This window comes from Amblyomma maculatum, chromosome 1, assembly GCF_055883805.1.
Source record: "Amblyomma maculatum isolate TAMU_Amacu chromosome 1, ASM5588380v1, whole genome shotgun sequence".
NCBI classification, from domain to species: domain Eukaryota; kingdom Metazoa; phylum Arthropoda; class Arachnida; order Ixodida; family Ixodidae; genus Amblyomma; species Amblyomma maculatum.
Genome location: NC_139344.1, coordinates 305,204,477 through 305,219,232, shown reverse-complemented (window position 1 = coordinate 305,219,232; position 14,756 = coordinate 305,204,477). Strand labels below are relative to the sequence as shown.

The 14,756-nt window shown below is 46.7% G+C and overlaps 1 protein-coding gene across 11 annotated transcripts in view; it reads left to right on the top strand.

The window, feature by feature from the left end:
• The window catches only part of LOC146206983 (uncharacterized), a 229,459-nt gene that overhangs the window by 82,029 nt on the left and 132,674 nt on the right, over positions 1 to 14,756 (top strand). For all 11 annotated transcript variants that reach the window (XR_014704394.1, XR_014704371.1, XR_014704298.1 and 8 more), the window contains exon 8: positions 4,743 to 4,759. Coding sequence is in view for 2 of the 11 variants with exons in the window: in XM_084590907.1 (XP_084447033.1) it covers positions 4,743 to 4,759 (17 nt within the window). In the remaining 9 variants the exon portion in view is untranslated. The remainder of the gene's footprint in view (positions 1 to 4,742; positions 4,760 to 14,756) is intronic.

Below are 14,756 nucleotides of genomic sequence, written 5' to 3'. Positions count from 1 at the left end.
CTGGAAAGCTGCCGAGGCGGCACGTTTCTTCTCAGACTTCACGGCACGGTTGTGATCCTTCTCAGCTGCTCTATAACTGCCCTTGCTGCTTTGCTCTAACTGCAGCTCCCTAAGTATGCTAGAGCTGGCATGCTGCGTGCCAAGGTTGAACCGCATGATAGCTTCTACAACTGCATTTTCAACCGCAAACAGAGACAAGTTCTTCTCTTTTGGTGCAAGGCTCCAGATGAGGGTGCAATGCCTCATTGCAGTTTTGCAATGCAATGCCTCATTGCGTCGCCGAAACAGATGCCAGCTCTGTAGTTGCTTCCGCGGCTCGCGTCATCAAAATGTCACATTCTTCACTTGTTAAAAAGTGCGTGTCAAGGTGTTGCACAATTAGACGCGCGCTGTAGAATGCTTCTCCCAGCTAAACCGCGGAATCCTTGCAGTTCAGATTTCGCACAGAAATCACATTTTGTCGCTAGTATTTTTTAATACTAAATTTGTTTGGGGTACTTGCCTGATTCAATCAGAAGAAGTAAAATATTCCCATCGCCTGCGGCGGCGGCGACGCCAGACAAACCGCTGCCCCAGCGATGGGACTGGTGGCGCCACCTCATGCTGCTTACAACAACTCAAACCTTCTGCCAGAAACGTTTGCCCCTCTTTTCCTGCTACAAAGTTGTTGTAAGCAGCATGAGGTGGCGCCACCAGTCCCATCTCTGGGGCAGCGGTTTGTCTGGCGTCGCCACCGCCGCAGGCGATGGGAATATTTTACTTCTTCTGATCGAATCAGGCAAGTACCCCAAACAAATTTAGTATTAAAAAATACTAGCGACAAAATGTGACTTCTGTGCGAAATCTGAACTGCAAGGATTCCGCGGTTTAGCTGGGAGAAGCATTCTACAGCGCGCGTCTAATTGTGCAACACCCTTTACTGCGCTCCGGTTGAAGATTTTCACTGACAGAAACCGTCGCATCGGCAACTCTCACGGCAGCGGCCGTCTCACTTCCAGAGTCGCGTTCGGCTGGCGTCGAGCATTCCGCCGTTCCAGGCGTGTCCACAGTGATTACCGCAGGTGACGGCGGCAGTTTGCGCCAGTTTTCGGCACATTTGTTGCGCTCTGATTGAAAGTTTTCACCTACGGAAACCGGCGGATCGGCAACTGTCATGACAGCGGCAGTCTCGCCTACCGTGTCGCGTTCGGCTGACGTCGAGCACTCCGGCGTTCCAGGCGGGTCCGCAGAGGTTACCACTGATGACACCGGCAGTTTGCGACGCTTTTGGGCGCATTTCTTTCGCTTTTTGCCAAACTTGTGCACAGTATGAAATTTGCGAGGCATAGCAGTGATCGATGTTTTGACCAAGACCGACTGAAATACAGACCTGCACAAAAAACAGGGTCTTATGGGACCTCGTGCGCCAACTTTCGTTACCTTTCTCGTCGTTGAGGGCGCTCGGTTGACCTGTTCGTCTGTCATTTTCATCATCATCAAATCACAAATTAATATAAACAAACTGTACCCAAATTAAAAAAAAAATAGATCTTTGCCCGAGTTATACTTTGAAAATTTTGCCTTTTTGTATTTTAGCGGAGAGTGTTTATTTTAAAAAGTTTTTCTCTCGCCAGAAGACATACCGCGATTCCGCTTTGTGCGACGGCACTGCAGTTACTCGCTGCACATGCGCAGAACAGGTGCTTGTGCATTACAGCGTGGACAGATAATTAAACTATAACGACGAAGAAAAATGACATAACTAATAGACCCTTCTTATTAACAGGTTTACAGTAGCGCCAGGTTACCCGTAGTGTTCGTTCCCTAGCGGCGAAGGCTATGAACTAGAAGGTGCGCGCTGGAGCAGTGCTATCTGTGCAGGTCTGTATTTCAGTCGGTCTTGGTTTTGACAAGATGGCGCCGTCTTGGTGGCTGCGCTCGAATCACATGCAGAGAATTTATCACGTGATGCGTGAGAACCAATAACATAGCCCTATACTCCGTTCAGCTTTTGACTTGTATTTTGCTTGCTGGGCGGCTTGGACTGGCTTGACTTGGCGGCAAAGCAAGTCAAAAGGAGCCTCTTTCGAATGAGCCCAAGATGGCCGTGATCCGGCAACTAGTTTCGAAGTTATGGACGCTGCAAAACAGAAGATTTTCGCGCATTGCTCGCGCGAATGTCATAAACAGCATTATATTTACAGACTCCTTAAGTGTTCTCACAGCTCTAAATTCCAGAAATGCAGCCGCTCCTTTACTCGGCAACATAATACACAATATAGCAACAGCCATAGCTCGAGGATACAACATAAAATTCTGCTGGGTCCCGAGTCACGTGGGCATTAAAGGCAATGAGAGAGCAGACACATGTGCTGCTAAAGCCCGCAACAAGCAAATAAAGAGTATAAGCAATACTTTACAAAGACTGTACGAAACTTGTATATCGCAAATTAAAAGAAAAATGGCAGTCTGCCTGGGACAGTGAAGTGGGAAATAAACTACACTTAGTAAAGCCCATTTTGGGAGAATGGATGTCGTGCCGGCATCAGGAGCGTTTTATAGAAGTAATCTTACGTCGTCTCTGCATTGGACACATGCACCTGACACACAATGTTTTGTTGAAAAAAGAAGAGAAACCACGATGTGAAAAATGCGGAGAGGAACTAATTATTAACCACATTTTATTCACATGCATAGGTCTTGAAAGGATAAGGAAAACTGTTTTGCCAAATTTTACAAATAATACATTCCTTTTCACCCTAAACTGATTTTAGATGATGGACTTGTTGATTTATATTGTGTTTTCAGTTTCATAAGGGAAGCAAATGTTTTACACAAACTGTAGAAAAAAATGAAACATGCTTCACTAAGAGAAACTGAAACCTTGTGCTTGGCACATCATGGTGTTGGCAGCTTAAGCGCCATTGAATCTAACACAACCAAGTTTTTAAAAGGAGACTTTTTAAACAAATTAGTTTTTAACATACTCATTTTCCCATTTTTCGCAAAACGAAATTTTCACCTTGCTCGTGGCGCAGATAGCCTTAGTTGCTTATGCGCCAAAAAACCCAACACAACAACAACAACAAAGCATCTGATATGTCTCGCAATGTTGCATGCCAGGAGAATGGCATGACTGCTCTATTATGTTTAGCACTCACTTAGAGCTATCAAGTCTAAAAAGAATTCACCTAACCTCAATATTAAAAAAAGGAGACAGTTTCCTTTAAGTGACGTGATGTTTGCATCATTCTGGTAGAATCTTGCTGGTTGTCATGTGAAGTGAGGCACGTTGTATAATTGAGACATTATCCCTCTGACACATTTGCCAGACCCTTTCTATTTTGTCGCAAAATATGGGCTGTCGCATGAATGGGGTCGGATGTTCTGGGTTGCGCTAGAATATAATGCAATCATCATAATGCATCCAGTTAATGATGCATTTATGTTATGAGCTTTGCTGAATTATTTCCTGTTTATTACTAAATACGGTTTGCTAAGCCAAGGTAACGGATGAGATTGGAACAAAACTTGAGCAACACTTTCTTGAATTGGGTTCGTGAGCCATGGTCTCGCCCGACAAGTAAAACATCACGAGCATTGAGGATAGAACACACAACAAAAACCACTAGGAGGTGCTACACCACAGGTATTGTAGCCCTCAGTGTATCCAATTGCTGAGAAAAGAAGCAAAGAGCGGACAAAGACGGGCTGCGGGGTACTCACGCCAGTACCGCAACAGGCTCCATCGGTGCACCTCCGCGACAGGGCCAGGATGGACGACTTGGTCCAGGAGCGTCGCAACAATGCTGCCCGCTGCCATTCTGCAGAAAAATCCTCTGTTACTGGCGCGATCCATCAGATTGGCCAAAGGCAAAGACCAGGTGGTCTCGTAGGAGACGACGTGGTGCATAAAATGGAGGCTTTCTGTCCCAGGTGGTCCACAATCAAAACGGAATTGGGTTAAAGAGGCTAGTAATGCGTGAAAAAGTTAAAACAGCATGCTGGTAACAGTGCCGACCAGTTTGTTCTGACTGCGTAGCAAGAACGCTCAGTGGCGGCTCACTGAGCGTTCACTGAGCACACACTTATAGTCGCATTTCATTCTTGCTGTTGCTGCTTGCGGGTGTGTTTAGGATATTTAGATTAAGACTCACTGGACACTGCCTGAAATTGCCTCCTTTTTTCAAGTCTTAAATGTGAGGAAACATCTTGTGATCGTGTTGATAATACGATTGCAGCAGATACAACCATCGCCATTCATTGCTTAGTCCGAGGTGCCTTCTCTCCAAAGTCCCCACCCCTGTTCTCACTTTTGGCACACGCAAGAGCAGCAGCGTGTGTATTGCTTGTGCATTCTTTGTGGCTACAATGGAAGGTGCAGCGACTACTATGTTTCACCCTGCATTGTGTCAGCTGCATTTACTTATTGTGGTCATCAACATTCTCCTTATGATGGCATTTTGTTTTATTGTCATGAAGCTTTTAAACGTATAATCAGCCATATTTCAGGGGACTTGGCATTAGCAAATAGATAGTCGGTGTATCTGGCATCAGTATATGAAGCTCATTGATCAAGGTCAACTGCTCAAACACTTTCATTACATGAAAAAATACGAATATGCATATTGCTGAGGGGTTAAGCATGATATGCTTTTTAATATTCAGGTTTAATTGTACTTAATGGCTAATTTAAGCGTAGTCTTCCTAACATCGACTGTTATTCTGAGAGTTCTTATTTTGATGTTGTTTCTGTATTTCAGGTGCAAAGACTTGGAAGGTAAGTGGATGCTTTGTGCAGTTGCCTATTGGGAGTGGTTCTCAGCCATGGACCAGTGGGAGTGGGGTGAAGGGGGCACGGACCTGCTGGGTCGCGGAATTAGGATTGAGTCGAGGCTAAACTGGCCTCAATTGATTAGCGAACGCCTGCGAAGGCCATGGGGAAGAGGCGTCTGTGCATGCTGCTAGAAAAGATTAGGCTTCTCCCACCGTCTTGCTTATTCTTTGGACACCTGAGGCAGCATTGCAGTCCTGTCCAGCAGGGCAGCCAGAGGTCAAGTTTCACCGATGCTGGCAGCAGCAAACATAGTAGACGTTCTCCCTGTTCTGCACTCCTCTCATGTTTCTTTCGCTTTGAGAAACTAAAGTTGGCTTTGAACCTCAGCCTTTTAACCCTGCAAAACTGTATCCAGGCCAGAGCTATTGCGCAGCATTTCATTATTCTTTTTTCTTGCGTGTGGGTATCATGGACCCCGAAAATTGCTTCGTGGGCTCCCATTTGAGAAACACTGGTCTATCCGCAGCGCACAAAACGACAGCCACGCCGCTGGTGGTGGAGTCATAAGTACAGACGGGAATGGAGTCGGCCGCGTCGTCTGCTAGCCATGCGTTGCTATGCAGTCGTTGCGTCGTAATTCGTTTTCACACAGCGTTGCATCGTTGCATAAACAGTATCTGCTGCCAATGCACTGTGACGCAAACTGCGGGGCACCTTCAGAAATAGTTTTTCCTAGGGTAAATGTTCAAAACCTACAAAAGATGCAGTGGAGATTGTATTTGAGATTCCAATGCTTCGGACTTTATTCAGGAACCGTCACACAGCCTATAGGAACATGTATATTTTCACGATCAATATTTTTGACCCTATGGTGTCCAAAAGTTCGATTTTTTTTTTTTTTTTTACCAAATTTGGCGTGAGCAACACTGTGGAGATCGTTTTTTGACATCACTTAAACTCTAGTGGGCATCGTACCATACCAGTGCCTTCAGGAACAAAAAGGTGCAGTCTCTCCTCTATGGAAGGATTCAACTTCCCAATGTTGAGGAAATGAAGTGCCTCTCTCCGCGCTGACCTTAAGAGGGGACATGGGTCTTAAACTTAATTTTGTTATTTACCAACCAAATTTGATGAAACTTCACAGAAATGCTCAGTTTTTTTTTGCTCATTTCAATTATGCAAACATTTTCTTTCTCGGACAATTAGCTTGGGAGCTATTAGAAATGTATTTGAAAACTAATGTTGTCTGCCCAGACTATAGGGGAAAAAATGCTCATCAGAAATTAATTTATAATATACTGATGGATACTACAAAGTGTAAGGAATGCAATTTTGTAAGCAGTTTTCAAATTGAGCTAATATTAGAGATTTAGCAGCTCGTTGAACTTTGCACCCACAGCCATGGCTACTGCATAAGAATTTAAAGATAAAATAAAAATATTTTAAAATGAAAATAAAAATGTGCTTCCAACATTGCATGCATTGTACTTTCACCTTCACAATACAAAAAGAATTATAGCTCCAGCTACTCTAGTTGCTGAGATATCCTTTGGGCAAAATTGTAGTTTCAAAACACAGTTTCGAGAAAAGGCCAAAAACGCACCAAAGTAATTTTAATGATTGCAAGCGAGAAATATTTGCACAGTTACATTGCAAAAGCCTAATAAGCCTTAGGCAAGATTGCTCATTCAGTTCGGCGTACTACGGCTTGTCAACGTGTGCGCACTTGTGTTTTTCGGTTGCGCAACTGGCAGCAGACGTTCGCGGTGGCTAACATTAACTTCGGAAAATACATATCATTCAAAGCCGTTGGACGATTGGCAGTAGCCTGCATCGCGAAAGGGTTGTTCATGAGTGCCCTCGACGCACCGGTATTCCCGCTTATCTCCCTTTGAGGGTCGAACCCAGGTGGTCAAATTACTTCATTGCGGATTTTGAAAGTACAAAATGGGTAAAGTTGTAAACAAATATTAGGAACCGTATTTTGGAGTCAACCTCAGGAGACGCAGTAAACAAGGAGAATGGGAATACTTCCTGATATGCAAGCCCCAATAGAGATGGAAATCAGCTTCCAGGCCATAAAGATAAAAATCAAGTTTGGGGCGCCTCCGTGGCGATCAGGGGGGGGTAGCCACACAAGGCAGTAGAATATTTTTGCGGGCAAGCGTGCTTTCGTTCACCAATAAACAGTTGGAAGTCTGCGCCCGTGTTGTCGTGTTTGTGTTCCTTCCTCTATTGTCCCGTTCGCGAAGTTTACATTTTTATCCACACAGGGCCTTTGCCGCAGACAGCTGCAGCTAGGAATCAGTTCTGTTTTCCCCCAGATAGAAATCAAGTTTCACGCCTCCGTGGCCAAACAGAAACCACGGAAGAAAGGGCATTGCCGCGACACAGCTGGGAATAAGTTCTGTTTTTCTTCAGCCAGCGCAACCCTTTTTGTAAGTTCCAGGAGGTGGCAGCACCTGCCAGTTGACTCAAAATGGAGGAAAATGACTAGGAAACTATAACCAGTAAGTATGCTGGTCACAAGGGCGAAGAAATAAAGAGCGTTAAGCAACAGGTGAAAAACACAGAAGGTAAAAATTGGATAAATTCGACGGAAAAGAAACTGTGGAACTATACCAAAAGTGGAAAAGGCAGATCAGGAAGGAAGCTTTCTTTGATAACTCAAGAGGCAGTGCCCTACTTTTTGAAGCTAGATCAGGGTGCCTTAGAACACGCAGCTGCAAAAAGAAATTTAACAGGGAAGATGATGCATGTGCTGTATGTGGTAACTCAAGTGAAACAATTGACAATATTATACTTGAATGTAATGGTATTCATCCGGAAGTCGATGCAGGCGCAGTCACTCTTCCTGAAGCTCTGGGGTTTAGAGATACCAGTGGCCGGGTGAATAAACCGGCGGTGGAAGCTAGCAAAAAATGACTGGAAGATTGGTGGCTTAAAAGGAGAGAAGTGACATAATGTTATTAATATAGAAACAAAAATTCAATAAATAGAATGATGGTATAGTTAACCGTTCTAAATCAATAATTAAGATATAGGGAGAAAAATAAGCATGATAGCTACTGCTACCATCCCGTTTCAAAGGGGACGCTCCTATATTCCATCCATCCATCCATCCATCCATATCCATCCACAAATCGTCATTAGGGCGCGAAATTTCAAACTGCAGATTGAAACTACCGGTACGGCAAAAACCTTGTGGGACGGAAAATCGTCGCCGTACATGTATAGCTAAAACTCTCAAAGGGTAAATTTCAGAGCACCACAGCACAGTTTGCAGCCCACGAGTAACGCAAGTAAATAGTTGACAAAATTGGAATTCACAACAGAGAATGGAAGTTCCTCTGGGTGGTCGGGTCGCGACGCCGGCACTGTCGGCAGGAAATTCATTCTTCCTGTCCGTTGCCGCATTTGAAGCTGCTGTTATAACTTGCCCGCCGCTGTATTTTGCCGCTCTTTAGTTTCTCCGGGCTGCAGAAATGCCGTGTCGTGGCGTGCACAGCTGTCCCCGGAGATACTTTCGGTCGCCGGGAACGTTAGGCCTAGCGCGGTGGGTTCGACGTCACAGTCACCGTACGCAAGTTGGTCATCTTGTGCGTCCCGTGATGTCTTCGTCGTCAAGTTTTCCGATCCGCGAACAGTTCGCTTTCTTACCAAACTTGTTTCTTGGGGGAAATTTCACTGCTGGTCGATGCATCTCGTACTGCTTCGATCACAACACAAGATGCCTCTTGCGCTGGGCTGCGACTGAGCGCGTCATGCAGACGATGCAGGCCTAATCAGCCAATCGGGCAGCGCCTCACGTGACGTGCCCCGAGTAACGAATAGGATTGTGCATTGAGATGTTTTTTTGACGCGCTTTTTTCTCTGGCCAATATACTGGCGAGAATGACGATGGTGGGAATTTGAAGATGGCCTCAATAGCGTGCCGGAGCTGCGCGCCGCTTGAAAGTTGCCAGCATCGATTTCGGTTGAAATTCAGTTAAAAGTGACTATATAAATTGTTCTTTCGGGTGAAATACTGTGAGGTTTTGCAGACAGGTGCAGAATGGGCTGCAGACTTCGAAAATAATGTTTTCGAAAAATCAGTTCTTTGGCAATTTTTCGGTTTCTAAGACCCACGTCACCCCTTAACATGGTCAAAGGGGAGAAAGTGAAATTTTTGATGCGTTTTGAGTCGTTTTTTTGCCAGAGTTGTCAAATTCGCAAATTCGCAGTTGTCTTGTGTTGGTACTCGAGAACTGATAGCTGCACCGTCATGAAAAATGAATTAGGATGGGAAACCCTCTCCTGTCGAAGAAGGAAATTACGGCTTAAACTGTTGTACCAAATTTACCACAACAAAACAGGTATTCGAAAGGAAATATACTTACATAGGCCACATTGTTTCTGCTCGCACAGATCATTGTTTTAAAATTTTGGAATACAGTGCCAGAACTAACATGTATGCCAGTTCCTTTTTTGTTCGATCCATCAGTGAATGGAATAGACTTTCAAGTCATCAAGTGTGCTCCATAAATGAAGATGTGTTTTTTTCCACTCTGTAACCCCCCTGCTGTAGCGCCCTCGGGCTAAGCGGGGTAATCATTGAATAAAGAATAAAAAAAACCTATGGCCGAATTCGAAAGCGTCCACCATCGATATGATGGACACCTGGATGCAGCACTAGGATCGACCACTCCAACTGGCCTGCGCAAGCCACTACAGCAACGCATTTGAGAGAGGAGACAGCCTTCGAGACCTCATATGCCAAGTCCGAGAAGAACTGCACTGTGCGCTACCATTGTCACAACAGGCTCAAGTAGCGATGCTCACTGATGTCACCTGGTAAAAGTTCAGCAGGCTCTTAGTGCAACTCTGACACTAATGGTCGCACCCCAACAACTACCGTCCGTGAGCTACGCTGGTGCGCTACGTAGCTTGCCTCCACAACGTGTGATGCCAAGCCCCCTTCCATCCTGTTCCCGAACACCGCCCCTTGGCCCATGCCCGCCAAGCAATAAGCAATGCCAAAGTCCCAGGAAATGTGATGCCCGAAACCAACATTCGCCCGACTATGCTTTCACTGCGTTGAGGCCAGCCATATACTTTGTCACTGCCTATACGGACGAATTGGCCTCCGCAGTTTTGCAATGGATGTTCCACGACTCTGCTCAGGTGAGCGGCTGCATGAAATCGACAGCTATCTTTAGGTCTCTTCGATTTGGCTTGCACTGGCTGCACTAGTTCTGAAAGTGCTGCAGCGGTGCCAGGTGGTCACGTGAGCGTGCAGTGCCAGTTCCGACACTGGCGTGCGGTGGCAGCTGCCAAAACGAGTACGCAAGTGTAGGACTCTGCAACCTAGCAGATGCGTGCGCGCATCATGCATCGCGTGCTGTAACATGATCACGTCCAGTTTCGAAGCCAGCTGCCGTAGGCCTACAGCGCTCGATCGGACTAACTGGCACCAATTGACCAAATACGTGCGACTGTGCACGATCGTTATATCGGATGGTCTGCGAAGGTGCCATTCATGCGCCTGGGTACGAGAGGATTAACGTTGTAAGCACTTTCCACGAGTACTAGTTTAAATAATTAAGACTGCCTAACAAGACGCTTGATTGGTTTCCACGAACTTCTGTCCAAAAGCACTAGCTGACGCACGTATGTTTGTACCTACCTCATTGCGCTCTCAGACATTCTATGTGCTCCGTGGGTGACAAGTTTGATGTCGCATAGTCGCTGCGCAAGCTGTCTTGTGGCACACACATTTGGCACGACAGAAACTCGATCGATCGCAACTGATTTCTGTTCGCATCCACCCGTCTTCCGAGGTCACAACGCGATAAAAAAAAAAAATACTACATAGGACAGTACGCGCGAAGGTGCCGTATCGCGGCCACGTACCACTACATATGTGGCCACAACTACATATAATACCGCTCCTCCATCAACAAAATGCCAATCACCAGCATGCAGCCCAGCTACCTTGTATACGCAACCATTTGCGGATCCGTTAGCAGGGAACCGTCCGGGATCTGAAGGAGACGGACTTTACAAAAGCTATGCAGAACGATGCTCAGCGTTGTCTGCTCTTGGCCAAGCGGAGCGTACGTCATGCTGCACTTTTTCCGGTCCTCTTCTGGAGCGAGTGCAGAGTGAGCGAGAACTCGTGCAGAACTAGCCCTGCACCTTGACAAAACGAGGAGAGAAGTGCAGACGGCGCGCGCTGCACTGGCAAAACGAGGACGGCGGTGCTGCACTACTTGGACTAGTGCAGTTGGTGCAGGCAAATCGAAGAGACCTTTTGTAATGGAGTGTGTACCATCAAACTGTCAGTCCAGGTCTCCATCGCCATGCAATACCCACTTTGCGTTGCCGGGCTGGAGCTACAATGGCAGTGTGCGAGGAAGATTCCTCAGGGGAAACTGAAGACAGCAACCTTTGGAAGTGAGGTTCCTCAACGGTGAAAAGAAGATCCTCCGCTGCCAACGACGAGTGACAACGCGGCAGCCACTACACTGCCCAGGGTTTCTACTAACCGGGAATTCTCAGTATAATGTGGAAAAACTCAGGGAATTCGTGCCGAAAATTAGCGGCAGTTCTACCTAAAGGGTACTGAAGTCGGGATAATGCTGGCTCGTGTAAACAAAGCGAGCTGGTGTTGCAAGATTGTACACTACGATAAAGCGTTGCGGCGTTTCGAGTTTCGAAGTGCGCCGAAAGCGGACTCCGGCGTTCTGGCCGACGGCAGAGCAACACTTCCTACGTTTCGCACGTGCGCTGTTCAACGGGCCACCTACCCCCCCTGTTTTGTTGTGTTTTTCGATAGACAGCTCCTTTCTCCCTTCTCACCGCCTTGAAGGAAGCGTCCATTTTTACTCCAGCCAATACCTCAGACGCCAGAGAAGAACGCGCTCATACCTCTGAAGATTTCGATGCGTCTGACTGGATTACCCCAAAGAGGAAAGGCAAACAAAAGATTCCCGCGACACATTTCTCAACGCTGAAAACTGTCGTAATCAGGGTACCAAGTACGCTCAATATCTCCCAGGTTAAACCCTACGAAATTCAAGAAATTTCCTCAGCAGCAGACTTGGCGCCACATGAGCGACAGGCTCTGACTCTACAAATCAAATACCACACCAGAATGTCATCCTTCTGAAGACCACCAACGAATTGACCGCCCGAAAGGTAGCAGCACTTTCCTCGTTATCCATCCGAGCCAAAACTCATAACATCCAATCTTACATAACGGCCCCGGTGGCATCGTGCCGGGGCGTAATTCATGGAATCGAGAAAGGTCTTTCAGAAGCCGAACTTTTAGAAAGCCTTGAATCGTGGCACGCGACGATCCTGTCCGCTCGTATGATGGGACAGACCGAGTCTGTATTAATAACTTTTGAAGGCACCCATGTACCTCGACAAATTCTGTTCCGCCGCGTCTTGTACAGATGCAAGCCTGAAAGACCAAATGCTTTGAAGTGCTGCAGGTGCCGTGAATATGGCCACCGGCTGCTGAACTGCCCTCACCCTCCGACATATCAACGCTGCCCCACCTGCTCAGCCCAGCTCAGCCAACAAGATGAACCACATCGTTGCTCCGCCTATTGCTTCCACTGTGGTGGAACCCACCCAACTTTTGACCTCACCTGCCCTGTACAGAAACAAGACCAAAAGAGCCACAAGGCTGCATATGACCGAAGGAAGAGTCTCAGGGAACAGCTGGAACCTTCTGTCCAAGAACAGAAAAAGCCATCTAATTTCCAGCGTCCCACTACAAAGCGACTATTGACTACGCGACAAAAATGTCTGGTCACCCTGGCAAGAAGAATACGCCACCCCATCATCCTCCGACTCGCGAGGACTTCCCCCCTCTGTCACATGCAAATCAAGAGACGGCACCACCCCCCTCGGACCAATGTCTGGCATCAAGAAGTTCAAGAACTGCCAGCTGACCCACGTCCGCTTCTCAAGCCAGCTACGCTCCCACCACCGGGTAAGCCGAGCCCGCCACTTCCCATTTCCCCTCCCAAAACTTTCTCTTATACATCTTCCGATTCCACACCAGTTATCACATCTGAGGATTATATGCGCCACATAAAAGATCGAAATGACCCTATTATCTGGTACCTTGCAGAAGAAATTTCCGCAATTCGCAATTCGCCAAGCATTCGAACTCATGCATACCCTCTTTAGCAATCTCCTGCAGGATGACGAACGCATGGATTTCCTAAATCATTCTCTTAAACAGCCCCGTCCATCTACATCCCCTGAAGCAACTGCTGCATCCTCTTCTGTCCCTCCCGAGAAGCGCGCTAACATAGCTTAAGAATGGCAGGGAACGATCACATACACATTGTACAGTGGAATAGCAGAAATCTGCGTACAAATCGAACACTCTTTATCCAATGGCTCTTGACTTTACCCTCGCAGCCCCACGTCATTCTCATTCAAGAATCGCGTGCTCTTAAATATATTCCGGGCTACCGTGCCCTGCATGCAGTGCATGACAGCGACTGTGCCCCATTAGTGAGCACTTATATTCGTCGGGACATCCGATTTGAGGCCATTGAAGTCCCCAGTCGTCTTGAACGTCACCTTATTGCATTTACACTGTATTCTGATCACTTATCTCACCCTTTATCCATTCTAAATTTTTATAACCCTCCTACAGAGTACACGCTTTTCAAACCACTAATGCACTTTACTTCAAGATTGTTTCGAGACTCCGACTTCTTGATAGGTGGGGATTTTAATGCCCCGCACGTTATCTGGGGTTACCCACACACCTTCCGACCTGGCCGTATACTCAACGACGCATTAAACGGAGCTCAATTAACTGTTTATAACACCCCAAACTCCATTACCCGGGAAGGTTACAGGAACCAACAATCCACCATGCCAGACCTCACAGTGGGCCGCGGACTGCGAGAGGTCACCTGGCAAGTTACAGATGAAAAATTGCTCAGCGACCATTACATTATTAACATCACTGTCCCTAGCCGTACCCGTCCGCGTAAACGTAAAATTTCCCACACAAACTGGAATACCTTTCGCACTATACGTGACACCTCTCATACTACTGGCAGTCTTCAGAGCTGGACAAAAGCGCTCAAACATGCTCAGAAACAAGCTATGCAGGAGAGTTCCACTTCAGCCCCGTCAGATAATCCGGACCCTTACCTTGTACGCATCTGGAAGAGGCGGAAACGACTCTTGCGCACTCTTCGCACTCAGCCCAATAATGCTCGCCTCTCCGACCTAGTCACCGAATTGACGCGACAGGTTAAAGAACACTGCGTTACACTTGACACCAATCAATGGAACAAAATTTGTAACACCATTAACGGCACACTAAATCAAAAAAGAACCTAGCATTTACTCAGAGAACTACTCGGGCCTCAACCGGCACCTGTTCCCACTCTCGAGAAGCACTATTCTCAACTAGGCGCGGATGCCTTAACAGCCCAACTCCGCGATCTCTACATTCCTCCTCCCCTACCCAGCCTTTATACTCCGTACACTGGTGCTTCCAATGTAGAATGTAGAACTCGATCAGCCGTTTACCCTCTGGGATCTCGACTGGGCGCTAGAACAGCTAAAGCGGAAGTCAGTCCCAGGTGAAGACCAGATTACATGTTCACTCATTCGAAATCTCTCTGACAAGGACAAAGAACATTTTCTGAGCATTATAAACTTACATTGGGAAGAAAGCACACTCCCAGCATCTTGGAAACAATCACTTATAACCCTACTTCCAAAGCCAGGCAAAAAACCTGCGCTTCAAAACCTCCGCCCAGTTTCTTTAACATCATGCCTGGGAAAAACCATAGAGCGGATGGTGCTCAATCGGTTCGAGACATCTTGAATTCATAGATTTCTTTCCCCCTCAACAAATTGGCTTCCGAAAAGGTGTGTCTACTCAGGACCTATTTTTTCTCCTCATGCACGAATTTGACCCTCCGCCCACTTCCCAGATCCAAGCCATAGTGGCCCTTGATGTGCGAAAAGC